The sequence below is a fragment of the Glycine max genome, chromosome 19 (assembly GCF_000004515.6).
Source record: "Glycine max cultivar Williams 82 chromosome 19, Glycine_max_v4.0, whole genome shotgun sequence".
Taxonomy (NCBI): Eukaryota; Viridiplantae; Streptophyta; class Magnoliopsida; order Fabales; family Fabaceae; genus Glycine; species Glycine max.
This window is the reverse complement of record NC_038255.2, coordinates 39727112-39745038: the sequence shown is the minus strand read 5'-3', so window position 1 is coordinate 39745038 and position 17927 is coordinate 39727112. Positions and strand designations below refer to the sequence as shown.

The 17927-nt window shown below is 29.9% G+C and overlaps 1 protein-coding gene across 2 annotated transcripts; it reads left to right on the top strand.

The window, feature by feature from the left end:
- Positions 1-8337: 8337 nt before the first annotated feature.
- Positions 8338-10576, top strand: LOC100814494 (two-component response regulator ARR9-like). Of its 2 annotated transcripts, NM_001254166.2 has the most exons (5): positions 8742-8841; positions 8957-9060; positions 9223-9300; positions 9771-9841; positions 9951-10531. In NM_001254166.2, exons 1-5 carry the CDS (start codon positions 8745-8747, stop codon positions 10333-10335), a joined length of 735 nt encoding a protein of 244 aa, NP_001241095.1. In that variant the 5' UTR covers positions 8742-8744; the 3' UTR covers positions 10336-10531. The 2 variants fall into 2 exon arrangements, with proteins under 2 accessions (XP_006603749.1, NP_001241095.1); XM_006603686.4 differs by lacking the exon at positions 9223-9300 and having other exon boundaries at positions 8338-8841; positions 9951-10576.
- Positions 10577-17927: the final 7351 nt, after the last annotated feature.

The window sequence follows — 17927 nt, the reverse complement described above, 5'->3', positions numbered from 1 at the left end:
GGTTTATGTATTCACTTGCAATTTTGAATTGAAGACTAAATCTGACGATATGCAGTCATTATCATGATTTCACCACATATGTCATCCTTAAGTTACCGTAAAACGAATCATTAGGTATTATTTTATTCATCTTGGTATTGGATTTATAGCAGTGGGTACATATTTTACAAAATGAAATTATATTAAGTTCACACCATATTACGTGTCACATATATGCAGTGCAAAAAAAAAAGATATATATTTACAATTTGTTAAAGATCTTTACTAGTATAATGCTTGTTTAATAAAAGATAAACTATTAATATAAATACTGTAATTACATTACCAAAATAATATACTATAGTAACGAATGAATTTATAAATATTGAAAATTGATATATATATATATATATATATATATATATATATATAACATATAATTAATATTGACTCATAATATTTATATTTATCATTTAATTTTTATTAAATAAAAATTATATTAACGAAATTAAATTCCATTAGTATAATCTTAATTTTAATTAAGAAAGTTGGAAAGAAGTGAAATATAAACAGAGTGTATTTAGTTTTCTTGGAGACTAAAGTGTGTGTTTAGTTGATCAGTAGATGTAAAACAAAGTTTAATAGTTATAAATTATTAGTTATTTTTTTGCACTTTTAGCCATTATTAAAAATCATGATAGATATGATTTTCATTTAGTTGGAATGTAACTAGTTTTGGTTGGATTCAGGGCCGTATGTATATATTTTTTTATCTTCGAAAAAATTTGTAGGGGAATCTTATCTATTTTCATTTTATTCTTTAACTTTTTTTAAAAAAAAATTGTTAATTAAAATTTAATATTCAAGTAATATTTTCACATTTCATTCAATAGTGATTTATTCTACTATATCTTACAATATAAATGATCTCAAATTGAATTAAAAAATAATAATTTTAAATTTTTTTTTTGATAATAACAACAATTGCAAGTATTATTAATTATATTTTATATACATTAGATGCATATAAAAAATATTAATTTTTTAATATAATTTTTAATAAGACATTATTTTTTTTTGTCATTATTTCTTTTAATACCTTTAATTTAGAAAAAAAAGTTAAGACTAATAATATCAAATTAATGCTCATTAAAACTTAAATTTAGTTCAAGATAAATATTTGTTTTTTCAATTCACTTTCTTCTACCATACTAAATTATTATGATTCAAATAAAAAGTACAAAGTAATTTTGTATTTTACAATAAGAAAAATGTGTAATCTCACCGGTCTCATTTTCATCAAAATATACATCATATTCTTTTTATAAAATTTAATCACTATATTCATTTTAATGTGATTTTTTTAATTTAAAGTAAACGGAAACTAATTTTTCTATAATTTTCAAATAAACTATAAACTTCTCAAATGATTTATAATATATCTATGTATACACATATTAAAAATTTATAATTTTACCAACAAAACAATAATAAATAATATAACATAATATATTACTAATAATTTAAATTTAAATTAATTTTATATAATTAAGAGCTTGGTGGGAGGCCTAAGGCAATGACCTAATTGACCTTACCATTGCCACAACACTGGTTGGATTTAGAGTATTTAGAAGCTCAAACAAGTTAAACAATATAAGGTTAGGGTGATTTGAGTTCTCTATTTGTTGGGTGGTCAACTTGAATCAAATTAACTCCATTCATATCAAATTGCTTTGAATTGGGTAATAAGTTCATTTAATAAAAAAAATCTAAAAATGAGAAATTTTGAAATCAAAATCATCTTTTCTTTATCTGCATCTTCATTAAAGTTTTGTCTTCCTTATCACACTCCTTCTCTTTCTATGTCATTAACCAAATATCACATTCTTTCTCTAAGATTCAACAATGGTAGCGTTTGGGGAATGATTCACAAGACAAGACACCCTATCTTGTTCTTTTGTAGTGATGGTGTTGCTCTTATGTCGATGACAACACGAGAAAGAATAAAGATGTTAATTAGGGTTCATTCAAGGTGTGTCAGATGGTAAACGATTAATGCTAGTGTTAGGAACATAGAAGGAAAAGGAACCTAGCGTTTGAGGCCTAGGCAACCTCCTAAGCATAAGAGGGAAGAAAAGAGGTTTGTATTATCTGGTCTGCCTTATTACATTGTTCATAGCTATTTATAAGCAACATATAAGATGTTAAAATGTTGATACTCTATCATAACATAAAATGCAATAACAAAATTATATCAGGCAAAGTATAACAAAAGGATGATGATAGACAATGGCCAGGCAGCATCTCCAACCATATGGCGCCAGCTCAGCAAGTACCAACTAATTCTATTAGGCAAAATCCCTGAGGTGTCTTGGTGGAATGATCTTCCTCTTGGGTCTCTCATTCGAGCTTGTGGTGGGATTCTGCTGCATCTTCTCCTTCCTATCATCCCTTATGCCATCCAAAAACACATTGTCCTCAAGGTGATAAGTGGTTTTCAACTTCTCCTACTCCCCCCACGAAGTGTCATCAGGTGATAGTTCTTCCCCCTGAACTAAGACATGCAATTTGGAATCAATAAAGGCAGAGTCCCAGCGAGTACTAAGTATAGCTAAATGAGTGATGATATGTTGATTTTCAATTGCTGTGGCAAGTATAAGTAAGGGAGAGTTGGTTTATGCAACTGAATGATGAAATGCCCAGCCTATATCATCAAATAGTGGGTATGCATCAACTACCCAACCAACCAATAAGATGAAGTAGACATCCAATTGCTTGAGGAGCCATAGGGCTCAAGCATAAGAGTGGGTAGTTTCATCATTACACAACAATTGAATGACAATGTGGTTTTGTCAAAAATGGTTCCATGCTGACATAATGGGCTTTGAGCTTTTGGGTGGAAGGGCAAAGATGAGTTAATTTCTTAGATGATGAGGATGATTCTAAATTTGGTTGTGGAGATGGGTGTGGGCATGGTAATGAAGGGAAAAGGTCTTGTGGAGGGTAGTATAAATGCAGGGGTGGTTGGTGGTGGATAGTAGTTTTGAGTGGTTGCAATGACGATCAAGTCACCACTGTGAAAGCCATGAGAGAATAGTGTCTGGTTTTGAGATGGGTTAGTTTCTGAAGAAGTTGATCCATTTTGGTGGACATGGTGTTTTGAGCAACAATGAGGTTGAGTTGATTGGAGGTGAGCTTCACGATGACTTTTTTGATTTGGTCCATGGTGGACTTGGAACAAATAGAGTCAGCCATGGATGACAATGAAAGCATCAAATGTTAGAGACACAGAAGGGAAAAGGACCTAGCGTTCCAGCCTTAGGCACCCTCCTAAGCATAAGAAGGAAGAAAAGAGGTTTGTATTATCTGGTCTGCCTTATTACATTGTTCATAACTATTTATAAGCAACATATAAGATGCTAAAATGCTTATATTCTATCATAACAGAAATGCAATAACAGAATTACAACAAACAAAGTATAATAGAAGGATGATGGCAGACAATGGCCAGACAACATCTCCAATCATATTGTGCCACCTTAGTAAGTACTAACTGATTCTGTTAGACAAAATCCCTGATGTGTCTTGGTGTAATGATCTTTCTCTTGGGTCTCTCATTCGAGCCTGTGGTGGGATTTTGCAGCATCTTCTCCTTCTTATCAGCAGTGATTCAAATGACAATTTAATGAATTGCTCAAAATTGGCTCATGGTGGTGGCACCATTGTTGGTGCATCAATTGTGATTTTGGGTTGTGATTAATGGTATGATTGGGCTTTATGATGAGGGTGATTATGATTGTGCATAAATATGGATTTGTGGAGTAGCTTTGATGATAGTGCGCTTTATCACTACTACAAATGTTTTTTTTACAACATTGTTTCTAAGGCGGTTCTCTCTGGAATCGTCTTAGAAAATATCGCGGTGGTAATTTTGTAATTAGTGAAATGAAAAATGTTTTTTACGACTCACATTCTAAGGTAATTATTAAAAACTGTCTTAGAATGTATCTTGGTGGCAATCCTGTAATTATGTGGAGTAAAACCTACAACGGGTTTTACTTAAAAATCGTTTTCGTTCTCATTCCCAAAATTAAAGCCCTACCTCTCTGTAGTTGTAGCTCCGTCGAAGAGCACTATTGAATGCACTTTCTCCTTCGACCTCTCTCCAAGTTCCCTACCACTCTACCTTCCCTCGCGCACTCATTCACTTTGCTCTGGCGCGCGTCACTAATATTTGGTCAAAGTTCTCCTCCGTCAAGCTCTCCCTTGTGCCGTCACTCACTGAAGCTTATCGCGCCATCACTATTTGATAATTGTTCCTTTGAATGTATATTATTGTTTGTGCATTATAGTTTATGAGTATGAAGCTTGTTTGGCATGGGTATTGTCTTCAAAACATTTTTCAGTTCTATAAATTTTGGGTTTTTGTAACTCTTGGGTCCATATGGAATGCTTTGAAGATTAAGTTAGCTACAATTGGAGATTTGATATATTTTTACAAGTCTGGATAGCTGATCATGTATTGGAAATTAAAGCTCAAAAACTTAAAAAAGTAGCTGTGTTCATATAAAGTTTTTGTTATTTTTATTAGCCTCTTAATGGAAGCATCCCTTGTAATGAGGTTTGGATGATGTAGGTCTGAAAGTAAGGATGTTGTGTATGATGATGTAATGAAAGATTTTCCTTGAGTTGTCAGACATTTTTAATTCTGTGCACCTTTTTCATCTATTTCTTTCAGAGGCTAGTATTATACACTACCTTAGCTCATGAAGATAGACACCCCATTGCTATCCACTTTATCAATTAGTTTAATTTGTAAAACAATAAAAAAGCTTACTATCTTGTTCTTTACTTACTGATCTGCAGATACATTATGATCACCAAGTGCTTCTTCATTACCCCATTTCAAAAGATAATGGAATAAGTTGTGCTAAATATCTTGTAAGGTATTCATTGTAACTACAAATTGAGTTTTTCTAGGAAGGAAATAAATGACAATTTACAATCAAAGAGTATTTTCAAATTGAGTTGGTTTTGTCAAGTTTAAAACTTAAGAACTCAAAGACAACCAAATCATGTTAGGTCGAATAAAAGAAAATGAAACTGATCTATTTATTTGAATTAAATTATGGTCATCCATATTTATTTACATTTATAATTTTAAAGTAATTATAGTAAAATTTACTATACTTATCTTATATGTCAATTTGTGATTGGATAATCGTAAAAGAACTTTTATACTATTAGTAAAAAACTTAGACAAAATTTGTTTCTCTGTATATACTATCCTGGTGAGAAAATTGAGAATGTAAAAAATAAAACGTGCTTTTATTATGGATTTTGGTTTAAATACTTTTTCATCCATCTTTTATTTTCTATCTATTTATTTCCTATTTATTCGATAAAGCAAAATTGCAATATAACAAATAAATAATTAACATAATTTATTACATTTGAAACAAAAAAGTTAAATGTCTATTAATAATAACAAGTCCCTTTTTGTTGTTGAAAAAATCACTTCAATTAATGTTTTTGAAGTCAAAATTTTAATCCAACAATACTTTTAGCAAAGGTTTGCTGTTTTCACAAAAAAGTTATTTGTAGTATAACATAGTGAGGACAAAGTACATGCAATTATGAAATTCTCATATAATTAAGCAAATCTATAATACCTTATTGGATTATATTTAGTTAACTTATAATAAAAGAATTTATGAATAAAAGCGATTGATTTAGGTAGTATGTATCCAATTTATTTTTTTAGTAAAAAATGTCTTAGCTTTGAGTTCTATATATGAAAAAAAGAATTACTAAAAAAATTAATTTCATCACAAGCTAAATGGTTGAAATCCGAATAAGATAAACTCTAAGGGAAGACATACCTATAGATCTGACAAGAAAATAAAAGATAAAGTTAATCTTGATCGATATAGTGAATAAAGATTTATGTTTTCCACGTTGCTGATTTGGGACAGAATTATTTTCTCTCATGTAAATCATTTCCGTCCTTAATATGCATCTAACTTTCTTGGATCTTTCGACAAAATAACAAGCATGGACGATGGGCAATAAGTTAAGAGCCAGAATGATCAATGATGAACATTCCATCATGCTTTCATGTAAAATTTCATAAATCGGTATGAACATTTGACTCTTACATTGAAAAAAAAATTACATGAATGAAATATAAGAAAAACAAAATCAATTTCATAGTCATGGTCTTAGTCGTGAAGCGTGGCCATAATGAATATGGGAGAAAAGAGGGAGAAGACATTAGAAGATTTAGGTGAATTGGCCCACTAGTTAGTGCCTTTTCACTTTATCGTTTTCTCGCATGTGCCCCGTTTTTTCTCCATTAAACATCAATAGGTCCATACCATCTATCTCATGGCAGAAAAAAAAAACAACATTACTGTATAAATGCTGAAACTAATCATATAACAAATTCGATATAACACTTACACGTATAGCTAATGATATATAGTTTTTACACTTCTAGAGAGTCAAAATAATTCTAGATAATTTCTCATATCAAGGATAGAGTAATGCGGTTTTCAATCATGACCATATTTGAAGAAATGGTAAGATATCTATTTTAGTTTGGCAAACCAAAAGCAAAAATCGATGACCCAGAAAACATAAACGTGGATTTTAGATAATTCAAAGAAAAAGGAAGAGAGAGATGATGATATATGTGTGGATATTTTTCGGTAAGAAAAGTCTATGTGAATATTTTAACTTATTAGTTAGAGTTCTTTTATTAGGGTCAATAGAGTTTTAATTTTTTTTTAAAATATTCTCTTACTCGTTAAGCAAGAAATGAATTTTTGAGGCATCGTTTAATTTATTAATATAATAACAGTTGAAACTACGGCATAAGGTTTATTTATCTTTAGAAGAATAAAAAATACATATATCGCTTTTAGATTACAAAAGTTAACATGTTTACTGTTCTATTTATAATTTTGTATTTCCGAGTATATGCTTGTCTTTTTGTTAGAACAGTCTTAAAAAGTATGTTTCTTCAAGGATATTAAGAGACACATTTCTTTCTTCCTTTGCGTCCGTTGAAACGCATGTAAAAGAAAAATTAAATACTAAAATGTTCGGCAAATTTATTTCTACTAAATTTAACCAATTTTTATGAAAATCCTTTCATTACCATTTTCTACTGATATTGAAAAGGATTTGAAATAAATGATAAATCGCATATAAAAAAATCTATAATCAAACTTCTGATGAAGTTCTTTAAAAAACAAAAACACCAAATGTATAGTCTGAGCATGACCCAGCCCCCATGAATTGAGTATTTATTTATTATTTATTATTTATTAGAAGTTGATATGGTAAAAAGAATTTAGAGGTTTTGATATTGTTATGCTTTATGTTAATAGTTGAATGAGTTTGAACACATTAAAAAGAAAGAGAAAGAGAGAAAAAAAAAATAAAGAAAACAGAGATTTATTATATGAAAAGTTTCTTAATATAAGTGTGTGTTTGATTACGATTATGTAATGCACGTATATTCTTTTTCTTCCTATTTTCAAAATCAACAAATTCATACTTTCATATAAATGAACTTATTTGACGTATTTTAGGAAGAGACGTATTAAATAGATAGACAGACTCTCAAATGCGTACTTTAACGTATGTTTAGATTGACATGTAGACAATTTCAACCTTTGTTTTCAAAAGCATTTCTTCTTCACTTTTGCAATAAAGTGGCATTGGACTTTGTATTGTTGTAATTTCAATAACAATACAAACATGTGCCAAATTAATTTGAGTAAAACTAAGTTTTTATCTTTTAAATAAGTTGAGTGAAACTAAATATTTATCTTTTACCAAGATATTGAATAATCATCAACGTAGTCAATAAAGTACCAAAAATAAATTATGTGAAAAACTCATTCAAGTATTAATAAAAAAAAAACAATGATAACAAAAAAAATCTTAAATTTATGTGATTACCTTATTTATTTATTTTTGCATTGAATAAAACAAAATTAGTTGGGTAAGTGGCTGAAATAGAAAAAAGTGGTGGATGGATGTGCATGACATGAAAGATGGTTAGGATGCATGAATTAGATGGATGGGCATGGGAAGCAAATCTTAAAAGGGAATCAAAAGAAATTGGCCTCTCTTTGCCACCACTCTCCCCCACCTGCCCAAGATATGGTAAGCGCCACATGATTTCACACCCAGGGGAAAATAAAAGGCACCATTGCTGACCTCACCTGTATCTCTTGAAGGGATTTTTATGGGCCCCACTCTCACTCTCTCTCTCTCTCTCTCTTTCCTCTTTTGCCTTCCTCCTACTTTCTAAAATTTCACAACCCATTTTCTCTCACTTATGTTATATAGATATATAAATATAAGGGTCACCTCCCCTCTCTCTACCCTCAACAACCTAAAAAATATTCACTAAGATTTATTTCCCTTATTTTATTCATTTATTCTTTGTTCCTAGTCTTTATCTTATAATTTCTCATTGCTTGCCCGGTAATTCAAGATCAACTTGGAAAATTTGCAAGATTTGGGATGAAATCTGGTCGGATCTTGCTTTGTGGGATGGGGATTTTGGTGGGTCTTATTTCAATACAAAGCTCTTCCTCTCTCAATCCCATCTCCCTCTCTTCTTCTTCTTCTTCTTCTTCATAACACAAACACAAAACATAAACCTTTCTTCCAACCAACCTTTTTTCCAATTCATTCTTTGTTTCTTCAAAAATCTTCAATCCATTTTCACCTTTTCACAAATGGGGATGGCTGCAGAGTCACAGTTTCATGTCTTGGCTGTTGATGACAGTCTCATAGATAGGAAACTCATTGAGAGGCTCCTCAGAACCTCTTCTTATGAAGGTACAATCTTTTAGACCAAACACCAAAATCTGAGAGAAAAATTTGTTTTTTTTCATTTCTTATTTACTATCTTTATCTTGTCTGATAAGAAGGACCCTTTTGTTCTCAATGGCAGTTACTACAGTTGATTCTGGTAGCAAGGCTTTAGAGTTTCTGGGGTTGTGTGAGAATGATGAGAGCAACCCAAGTACACCATATGTTTGTCCCAACAACCATCAGGTATGGTGTGTTTTTTTTTGTTAGATGCATAAAGGTGTTTTTAGTTTTAAAATTTTAACCAACTTGTTGTGTTGTGTTTGTGTTCAGTGTTTATTTTTGGCCACAGATCAGTTTCTTTTTCTGGGATTCTGAGATTGTTTTTGGATTTTTGTGTCTTTATAGGAGGTGGAGGTGAATCTTGTTATAACAGATTACTGTATGCCTGGCATGACAGGCTATGACTTGCTTAAGAAAATCAAGGTATGCTTGCTTTGCCTTGGTTTCTATTCCTGTCTCATGTCTCTTTTAACCATTTTATTCTCCACCACTTTTCTTCTCAGTTTTTGTGGCCAAGATTGTTTTCCCTTTTCACAAAGACCCTTGGAGAAACTTTCCATTCTGAATGTGTGCATTCATTTCAAATTTGATGTTGTTGGTTAAAGTTAGTTGTCAAGTTGGACTAATTTCATTACTCACCACCACTAAATATATTATCAAGTGTAATCCTTTTGCCATTTTCTTTTTTAGTTTTCCACCCAAAACAAATCAGGTTCAATATGTGATGGAAAGATTTTTCTTTCTTTTCCAAAAGGTCCTACTTTAGTAGCTGGATTTGATTTGAGTGAAAAAATCGTTTGAGAATCGATGGAAATTATGTGCTCACTTCACTTATTCCATCTGGAACCAACAGGCTCAAAAACTTAATAGTATTCTCTCTGATGATATTTCAGGAATCTTCATCTTTGAGAAACATACCGGTGGTGATTATGTCATCTGAAAATGTGCCTTCAAGGATTAACAGGTAAGAAGGAGAAATATTTCAGTACTTTTTTTAAAAAAATAAAATAAAATTCCCTATGAACATTTTTATGACGTGAAATTCTGATGAATATCTCAAACTGGCAAAACAGATGTTTGGAGGAAGGAGCAGAAGAATTTTTCTTGAAGCCTGTGAGGCTGTCAGATTTAAACAAGCTTAAACCCCATATGAAGAAAACCAAGTTGAAAGATCAAAAACAAGGAACAGTAGAAAAGCTTGAAGACTTAGAAGTTCAACAGCAACAGCCACAACAACAAATCATCATCCAAAATGAGCAGCAACAAGCACCAAAATCCCGAGATCTTCTTCAGCCAGAGTCAGAGTCACATCCACATGCACAACCAACTATTGAACAACAGCAACAATCACTACAACAAGCCAACAACAATAGCAAGAGGAAGACCATGGAACAGGGCCTTTCACCTGAGACTGACAGAACAAGACCAAGATACAGTGGCATAGCCACTGTGGTATGATCATAAATCATTGGCAAATAATTTTCTTGAATTTCAAAAATGTAATTCTCATAACTTCTTTCTTCTTCTTTTAAAAAAAATTAACTTAAGTGTTGGTTAATATAGGCTCTATAGGAGTGTAGTAGAGTTGTTTCCTGTACACATTTTCCTGGAAATATTTCCTTCCAATTTTGCTTCCCCCCAATATAAATGAAAAAGAAAAAAGAAATATTGAATTGAAAAGAAATTATCAGATGATAAATTTCTGGTCTTAATGAATTATGATTACTCCTTGTTAACAACCAACACGCCCTAAATTATTCTTTGATTGAAACCTGTTAACAAAACCCACAAAAACACTATGATTCTAACAAATAGCCATCTATGTCTAATAAATGGTTTAGTAGAGTGAAGTGAAATTGAATGAAAAGGAATTGAGATGAAAGTTTTAAATTCCAATAAAATGTAAAAGTGTGTGACTCATTTCGTCTGACTGTTTATCTCATTTCTTTTTAATTCATTTTCACAACTTGTGGTACAATGTAGCATTTCCATTTACCAAATGCAATATACATTGACATGAATGTGTATAATGCCAAACGATATCGGGGATAGTTAATAGGAAAAATCAACGTACAAGGACTCCACTAAGGTAACAACTAAATTAGTATATGGTGGATGAAAGGTATTGATTTGGCATTTATTGTTATTGATATTTTGTTTACTATTGTTTTTAGTGTTTACTCGTATCTCCTTTTATATTCTCTCTTATTTACCCAACTAACGTATGAAAGATATTATTTTCTAGGTTTAATTACCCATTTAGTTTTTATAGTTTTTAAACTTATCTATTTTAGTCTTTATAGTTAATAAGTGACTTTTTTAGTCCCCATAATTTATCATTTAATTTCTAATAGGTTCCTACCGTTAAAATTGATTAACACCGTTAAATTATTGTTGTCAGTTGTCTTTCCCTGGAGCTTCCTCTCTTTCGGGAGGCTCCTGCTAGCGAGAACTGCGGCTCCTCTCCCTCTGCCACCATTAACGTAGTCATGACCCTCGACACCAATTACCTTCGCGGCACCATGGATGTAGAGGAAGATGTTGATCTCATTGTCGACCTCGGAGGGTGCAGAGGAAGAAGAACAAGAGACAAGTCGTTGGGGAACATTGTTATGATGATATTGTGGCCACAAAAGACGCTTCATCGCCACGGGACGATCGCGAACGTCGGCTTTGTAGACATAGTCGTGGCTCCCTTTGCTGAGGAGCTTGCGGTCGGAGAAGCCATTGGTGTCAGCTTCGAGATCACTGTATAGAAACTCTTGGATCTTGATGTTGCTACTTTTCTCTTTGGAAGAGGACACATAATTGAAGGTTCAGACAACGAATTTGGCTCTGCAAGAAAGGTAGAGATACCCCATCATCAATTCAAGTTTGTGGCTTTTTAATGAATGAATCAAGGGGTGATGGAGATGAACATAAAACAAGGTGAATGGAACAAAAAAAAAACAAAAGCAAGGCAAACAAAAGATTTTGTGTTTGGGTCACAGATTAAATGTGCTTCTGAGTGTTACAAATCAGTATCACAAAAAACGATTTTTTATGTTTTGTTATGGGATTGCAAAAATGTGCATCCATTTCATCCATGGTGCCGCGGAGGTAGTTGGTGTCGAGGGTTATGGCTACGTTAATGGTAACGGAGGGAGATGAGCCTCAGTCCTCGTCGGCGGGGGCCTCTCAGAAGAGAGGGAACTCCGGAGAAGGACGACTGACAACAATAATTTAACGGTGTTAAATAATTTTAATGGTAGGAATCTATTAGAAATTAAATGATAAACTACAGGGACTAAAAAACCGTTTATTGACTATAGGAACTAAAATGAATAAGTTTGGAAACGATATGGACTAAATGGGTAATTAAACCTATTTTTTATTTAGGTACCAAACAAAAATTTAATGCTTCTTTACTTCAATGTATAACCGTAATTTATTGTTTTCGTGTAAAATATCTGTTTATAGGTGTTTGCCTTTCGGTGTAAACCTCTTTTGAAAATTTGTGGGAACCAAATTTTGGAAATATTTTTACAAAGAAATCAAATAAATGTTTATTAAGTAAGCTTTTATCATATGAAGATTGAGTTTAATGTTCATACACTTGTAATGATAGTCAATTAATTTTTTTCTATCTTGCAATCTAGTCATATTTCAAGTTGATTTTTTTAAAAAAAAATTATACACTATTTACCATTATTAAAAAAAATCTGACAGAAATGTGTATATGGAAACGGTATCAGTGGAAAAGGGGATAGTTAAATTAAAAGAATGGACAAAAATCAGAGTAAATTACGTACAAGGACTCCACTAAGGCAACAACTAAATTATATAATGGATGAAACTTGAAAGCCTGAAAGGTATTGTCTTGGCTTTGTTATGGATTTTTTTTTACTGTTGTTGTTAACAGTACTTGTAAGTTATATCTCTTTTGTTTTCTCTCCTATTTACCAAACTGACGGAAGAATGATACTATTTTCTATTTTATCTGCCAAATAGAAATTTAATGCTTCTTATTCTATGGTGTATATCCGTAACCTATTGCTTTTTTATGGGAAAAAAATGTTTATAGGTGTTTGTCTTTGGGTGTGAACCGGTTTTGGAAATTTGCAGTAATCAAATTTTAACTTGATTTAGATAAACTTAATTAAATATTTATTAAATAAGCTTTTACGTGAGAATTTATATTCCAAAATTTATAATAATGAGTTAAAATTTTATTTTAATAAAATTTATTTAAAATATTATTTAAGTAAACTAATAGAAACTTATAAGAGTTATAAACTATTTTGTAAAATCAAAGTTAGCCATAAGTTTTTTCAAACGTCTTTTGTGCATGCACATTATTTGTGTTGAGACATAAGACTCAGAGGACACGGAAATAGAGTAGGTGATCAATCGAAGGCAATTTAATGAGAGTGAATCCTCACATATAGATTTTTCACTTAGATTCTTTTCCAGTGAAATTCTTCAACTAAGATTTCATTGGAGAGTGACGTCTCATGAGAGAATTTAAACCCTGATCTAACCTAGCCTCCAATTAATTATAAATAAGTTAGGATAAGAAAATTTTCTAAATTTTTAAGTTAATATGAAATAATCTAAGTAAATGTAAAAACATTTTTTTCTATTCACAAATAACAAATTAATCATCTAATTTTATATTAAGAATTTGAATACTTGTTTGTATACAATTATATATTTACCAATTTTATTCCTCATTATTTAACTTGATTTCTTTTGTATTCAATACTTCAATTCATTTTTTATTTCTTCCAAATATTTCTGTTTAAAATTAATTTAATTTAAATTTCAAATCTTGACATATTAGATCAAATTGAATATGTATTAATTTCTAAAATAAATTGAACTACTACTACTATTACTACTACTACTACTATTATTATTATTATTATTAGTTTTCTATTGAATAGTAACTCCAATTTCTTCCTCTAAGTTAGCTCAATCCTTTTATCTTCTTTTTTTTTCACAACTCTTTGATTATAAATATATATATCATCTAGGAGACATGCATTCACCTCTCTTAAAGCTTCCACTTATGCTTCAAAAGAAAATCTTGGCAAAGATGAATGCATATAACCTAACCGGCAAATTTATAATCAAGAGAGTTTGTGATGCACAAGAGAACACAGATAACTTGTTGAAAAGAGTTGGTGTTCCTATTAGATCAAATAAAGACAAAGATGAAGTGCAACTAATTTTTTGGCATGTGGCTCATGTATAGTCTCTTTGTTTGCGTATGTGGAAAGAATCAATTCCTTAAGCTGAGTTGAGGACAATGTTTATTTTCTCTTCTAACAACATAATTATTATTCCTTCAAATACGCTATATGAAGCCTTCAAACATTACTCCGACATAGAAATACAATAAAGATATAAAATAAGGTCAGGGTTTGAAAACATTACAAGAAAGAGGTACGTCTCATAAGGTTAGGTTTTGAATGGAAGATAAACACACTGATAAAGAATACATATTTAGAAAGGTAAGGGAGAGATGTATCATGAGAAAATATAGATCGAAGTGATACTTTTATAATAGGAAGGTCAAGGGGTATGTTATTTTAATTATAATTTCCTCAATGTGTCTTGGAACTAGACAACAGGGGTTTAATTAAAAAATGGAGCGAGAATGAAAATATGAATATGCTATTAAAATCAGAAAACTTATAATGGAATTTTTAAACTGGTTCTACAGTAAGAATCAATGTAGAATATAAATGTCTTTTGAAAATGGTGAGAAAACATTTGAGATTAGTTAAATGTAGAACCAATTTAAAAAGTATTTTCCAGATCAGTTCTTATATTAATCCTTAGTACAACCAATATAGAAAATATTTTTTAGATGAAATATAACACAACTAATGTAGAATGTTTACCCCCAATATGTCATTATCTCACATACTAAATTGATTTTTCAGAAACGTTGTAATTTTTTATATCAAAAAGTATTTTCTTTGTAGTACTAATTATTATTACGGTTGTAATAGTATTGAATTTTTAATGTATTATATTGAAAATAATACATTAAAAAATTATGGCCTATTTAGAAATAGATTTTTAAATTTTGTAAAAATCTTATTACAATGTAAGTTTTTAAGATTATAATTTTTATGCACTGACAATGTAACAGTTTTTTTCAATAAAAGTGCAAAAAAACTTGTATACTATTAATGCATTCTAATTAAATTTATTGTTTAAATTAACTCAAACTTTTAAAAATATTAAACTATACTGGTATAAGATAAATGAATTAAATTTAAGTCTTAGGTTTGAGAAATAAGAAAATCCCTTTTAGGTAAAGTGTATCCATTGTCCCTTAATATTTACCAGAATTTGGATGAAATTAAAAACTTTGCAATGAATGTTTTGCAGACACTCATACGACGTATACATTATAAAGAGGATTTAACTCATTGAGTATGACGTTATGATAAATTTTTGTCTTTCATTTCTAAGGATAAGAAAAAAGAAACGGTAATTTTTTTCTTTCTAAAAGTATCTGTTTAAGAAACTCTATATTTAATAAAAGCTGTACATAAGAAAATTCGTTTTGAAATGAAATCACCCTCCAACAGTTTCCAACGACTAAATCGTAACGTCGCTTGTTAGTGTGAACTATCGTCAAATTTGTTTAAGTGGTTCTACTGTTAACCAATTACTATAATTAACATCTTTACATAAAACTTAAATGTTATCTAACAACGAAAAGAATGTTGTTGGTCAAATGCCTCATTCTATTAGCTATAGTGTAGTCTATAGATAGCCTAACACCATTGTTTGTCTAACTAAATATCATGCATACTTCAAATTTTATTTAAATAGCATAATTTTTTCTTGAAAAATGTGCTAAAATGTGATTTTGGATAAGAGTAGAAATGGAATAGACAACTTGGCTAAATGTCATGGCTTAACGCGCTTACTTAAGGATACGTATTGTAGCCTAATTTTTGATAAGGAAATTAAAGATGTTTTTTAAGAGAATTATATAATATTTGAAAAATAAATAAAATATTAGAACATAAAATATATATTGAATTATTATTATTTTAAAAATTTATCAAACTAGAAAATATTTATTAAAAATGAAAAATATTTTTACTTTTTTTTTTTTCAAAATCTGTCTCTTAAAATATTTTTTATCCTTATAAATATGAAAATGTTTGTCTTCAAAAGGTTGAAATGTATCATTTTTTTTTGTCTTGATTAAGGTTGAAACATTTGAACTTGTGGACATTGGTTTTTTACATCAATATATGTAAAATTATGTAAAAAAAGAAGTTTTATTTTACCTTAGTTATATTCATAATTGATGTAAAAAAATGTCATAATTATATTAGTTATGTTTTCGAATTTATCCCAACTTACATTTGAATAAAAAAAATGATACATTTTAAATTAATTTATGAGGATAAAAAATATATTTTAATTCATTATTTTATGTAATTTATTTCTCAAGTTTTCTTTTCTTAAAACTTACTATATTTAATTCTCTTGAATCTTATGCCAACTTGATAGGCAAGAGTTGTTGCTATATGAAGCAATGTTAGCTCTTCAATGGGTTAAAAACGTGTTTAGTTTTACGTTTCTTAGCTCTTCAATGGGTTAAAAGCGTGTTTAATTTTACGTTTCGTTATTTATTATGTTTCAAAAGTGATTTTTAGAAGTTAATAATTATAATTTCCGCTCCCAAGTGACTCACCATCAATGAATTTGACTTCATGTCAAGCATGAAATGATTATGTACCAACATAGTTTATATGTTTAGGATTCAATCAACGGTCAATGAAAGGTTCATCATGTAATTTCAATATTCTTCTGAGATTTTACAAAACATGAGAGTCAACTTAAACTAAAAGAATAATTTAAACAAAGTTATGTGATGACTAATTACCAAACACATGTCATATTACTATTGGTTTACATAGAAAGAGTTTTGAAAACCTTCCAAATTTGAAGGTACATAGAATTTGTCCTTTTGAAAAAGGGAAAGCAGTGAAATTTGTGGAAGAAATCTCCCCAATTGGTATTTCTTACTTTGCGTTATTGTACGGTCATGTGATTGCATTGATCTTCATGAATTGCTATGCAGCCTATGCTTGTTATGATAAATATCTTTTATGTTCTTCAATCTCTCTTGTGACAGTGACAACAAAAATCACAACAATTCCCTTAACCCATATGCCAAGCTGCATGAATCGTTCTTCCATTGGTTGAAGAGGGCTTTGGGCTCCCATTTGTTTGGGTTTTACTTTGTTGGGCTTTATATACAAAATTTGTTTTGCAGTAAAAATTGGTGTTAAAATAATAAAATAAAAACCAATCATCATTATTTTATTTTAAAAAAGAATACATCTTTTAAAATTCTCTTTGCATTGTAAATTATAAGGTCAAAACTTTTCATAATTTTTATTTTATTTTTAAAACAGTGTAAAATAAGTTATTGAAATTACTTAATTGATTTATAACATGTTTGGTTTCAGGATGAACCAATCCAACATGCATTTTTTTATATGAAAACATTAAAATGGGCCATCATGACTTTTCTTTCACCATAAAAATAATATGTTTTTTTCCCATTATAATTATTATTCTAAATTATTTTATACAGATAAATAAAACTAATAAATGGATTAAAAAAATAACAATTTTAGTTAAATGATAATTATTATAGGATGAAGGAGGGGTATGGATTTTTTAAAGCAGTCACTTAACCAAACACGGATTAAAGCTGCTTTTGACAAATGTATCACTCATAATTACGCTTCACATGAATAAATGTTTCCACATGTATTATTTTATTTTAATTAATGTCAATTTTAATTTTAACATTCGTCCAGAATCAGTAGGTTAATTTATATTCTGATTTGAGTTATTATTGATGTATCTAATGCTCTTATTGCTGTTAATACGTAGGCTTTCTATATCAATTTTGTCTTCTATACATCTTAATTACATGCTTGTTGTTAGCTTGAGAACTTTCAATTAAGGTCATGATCAGGAATATGAGAACACGGAAGTTTCTATGGAACATTCTCTTT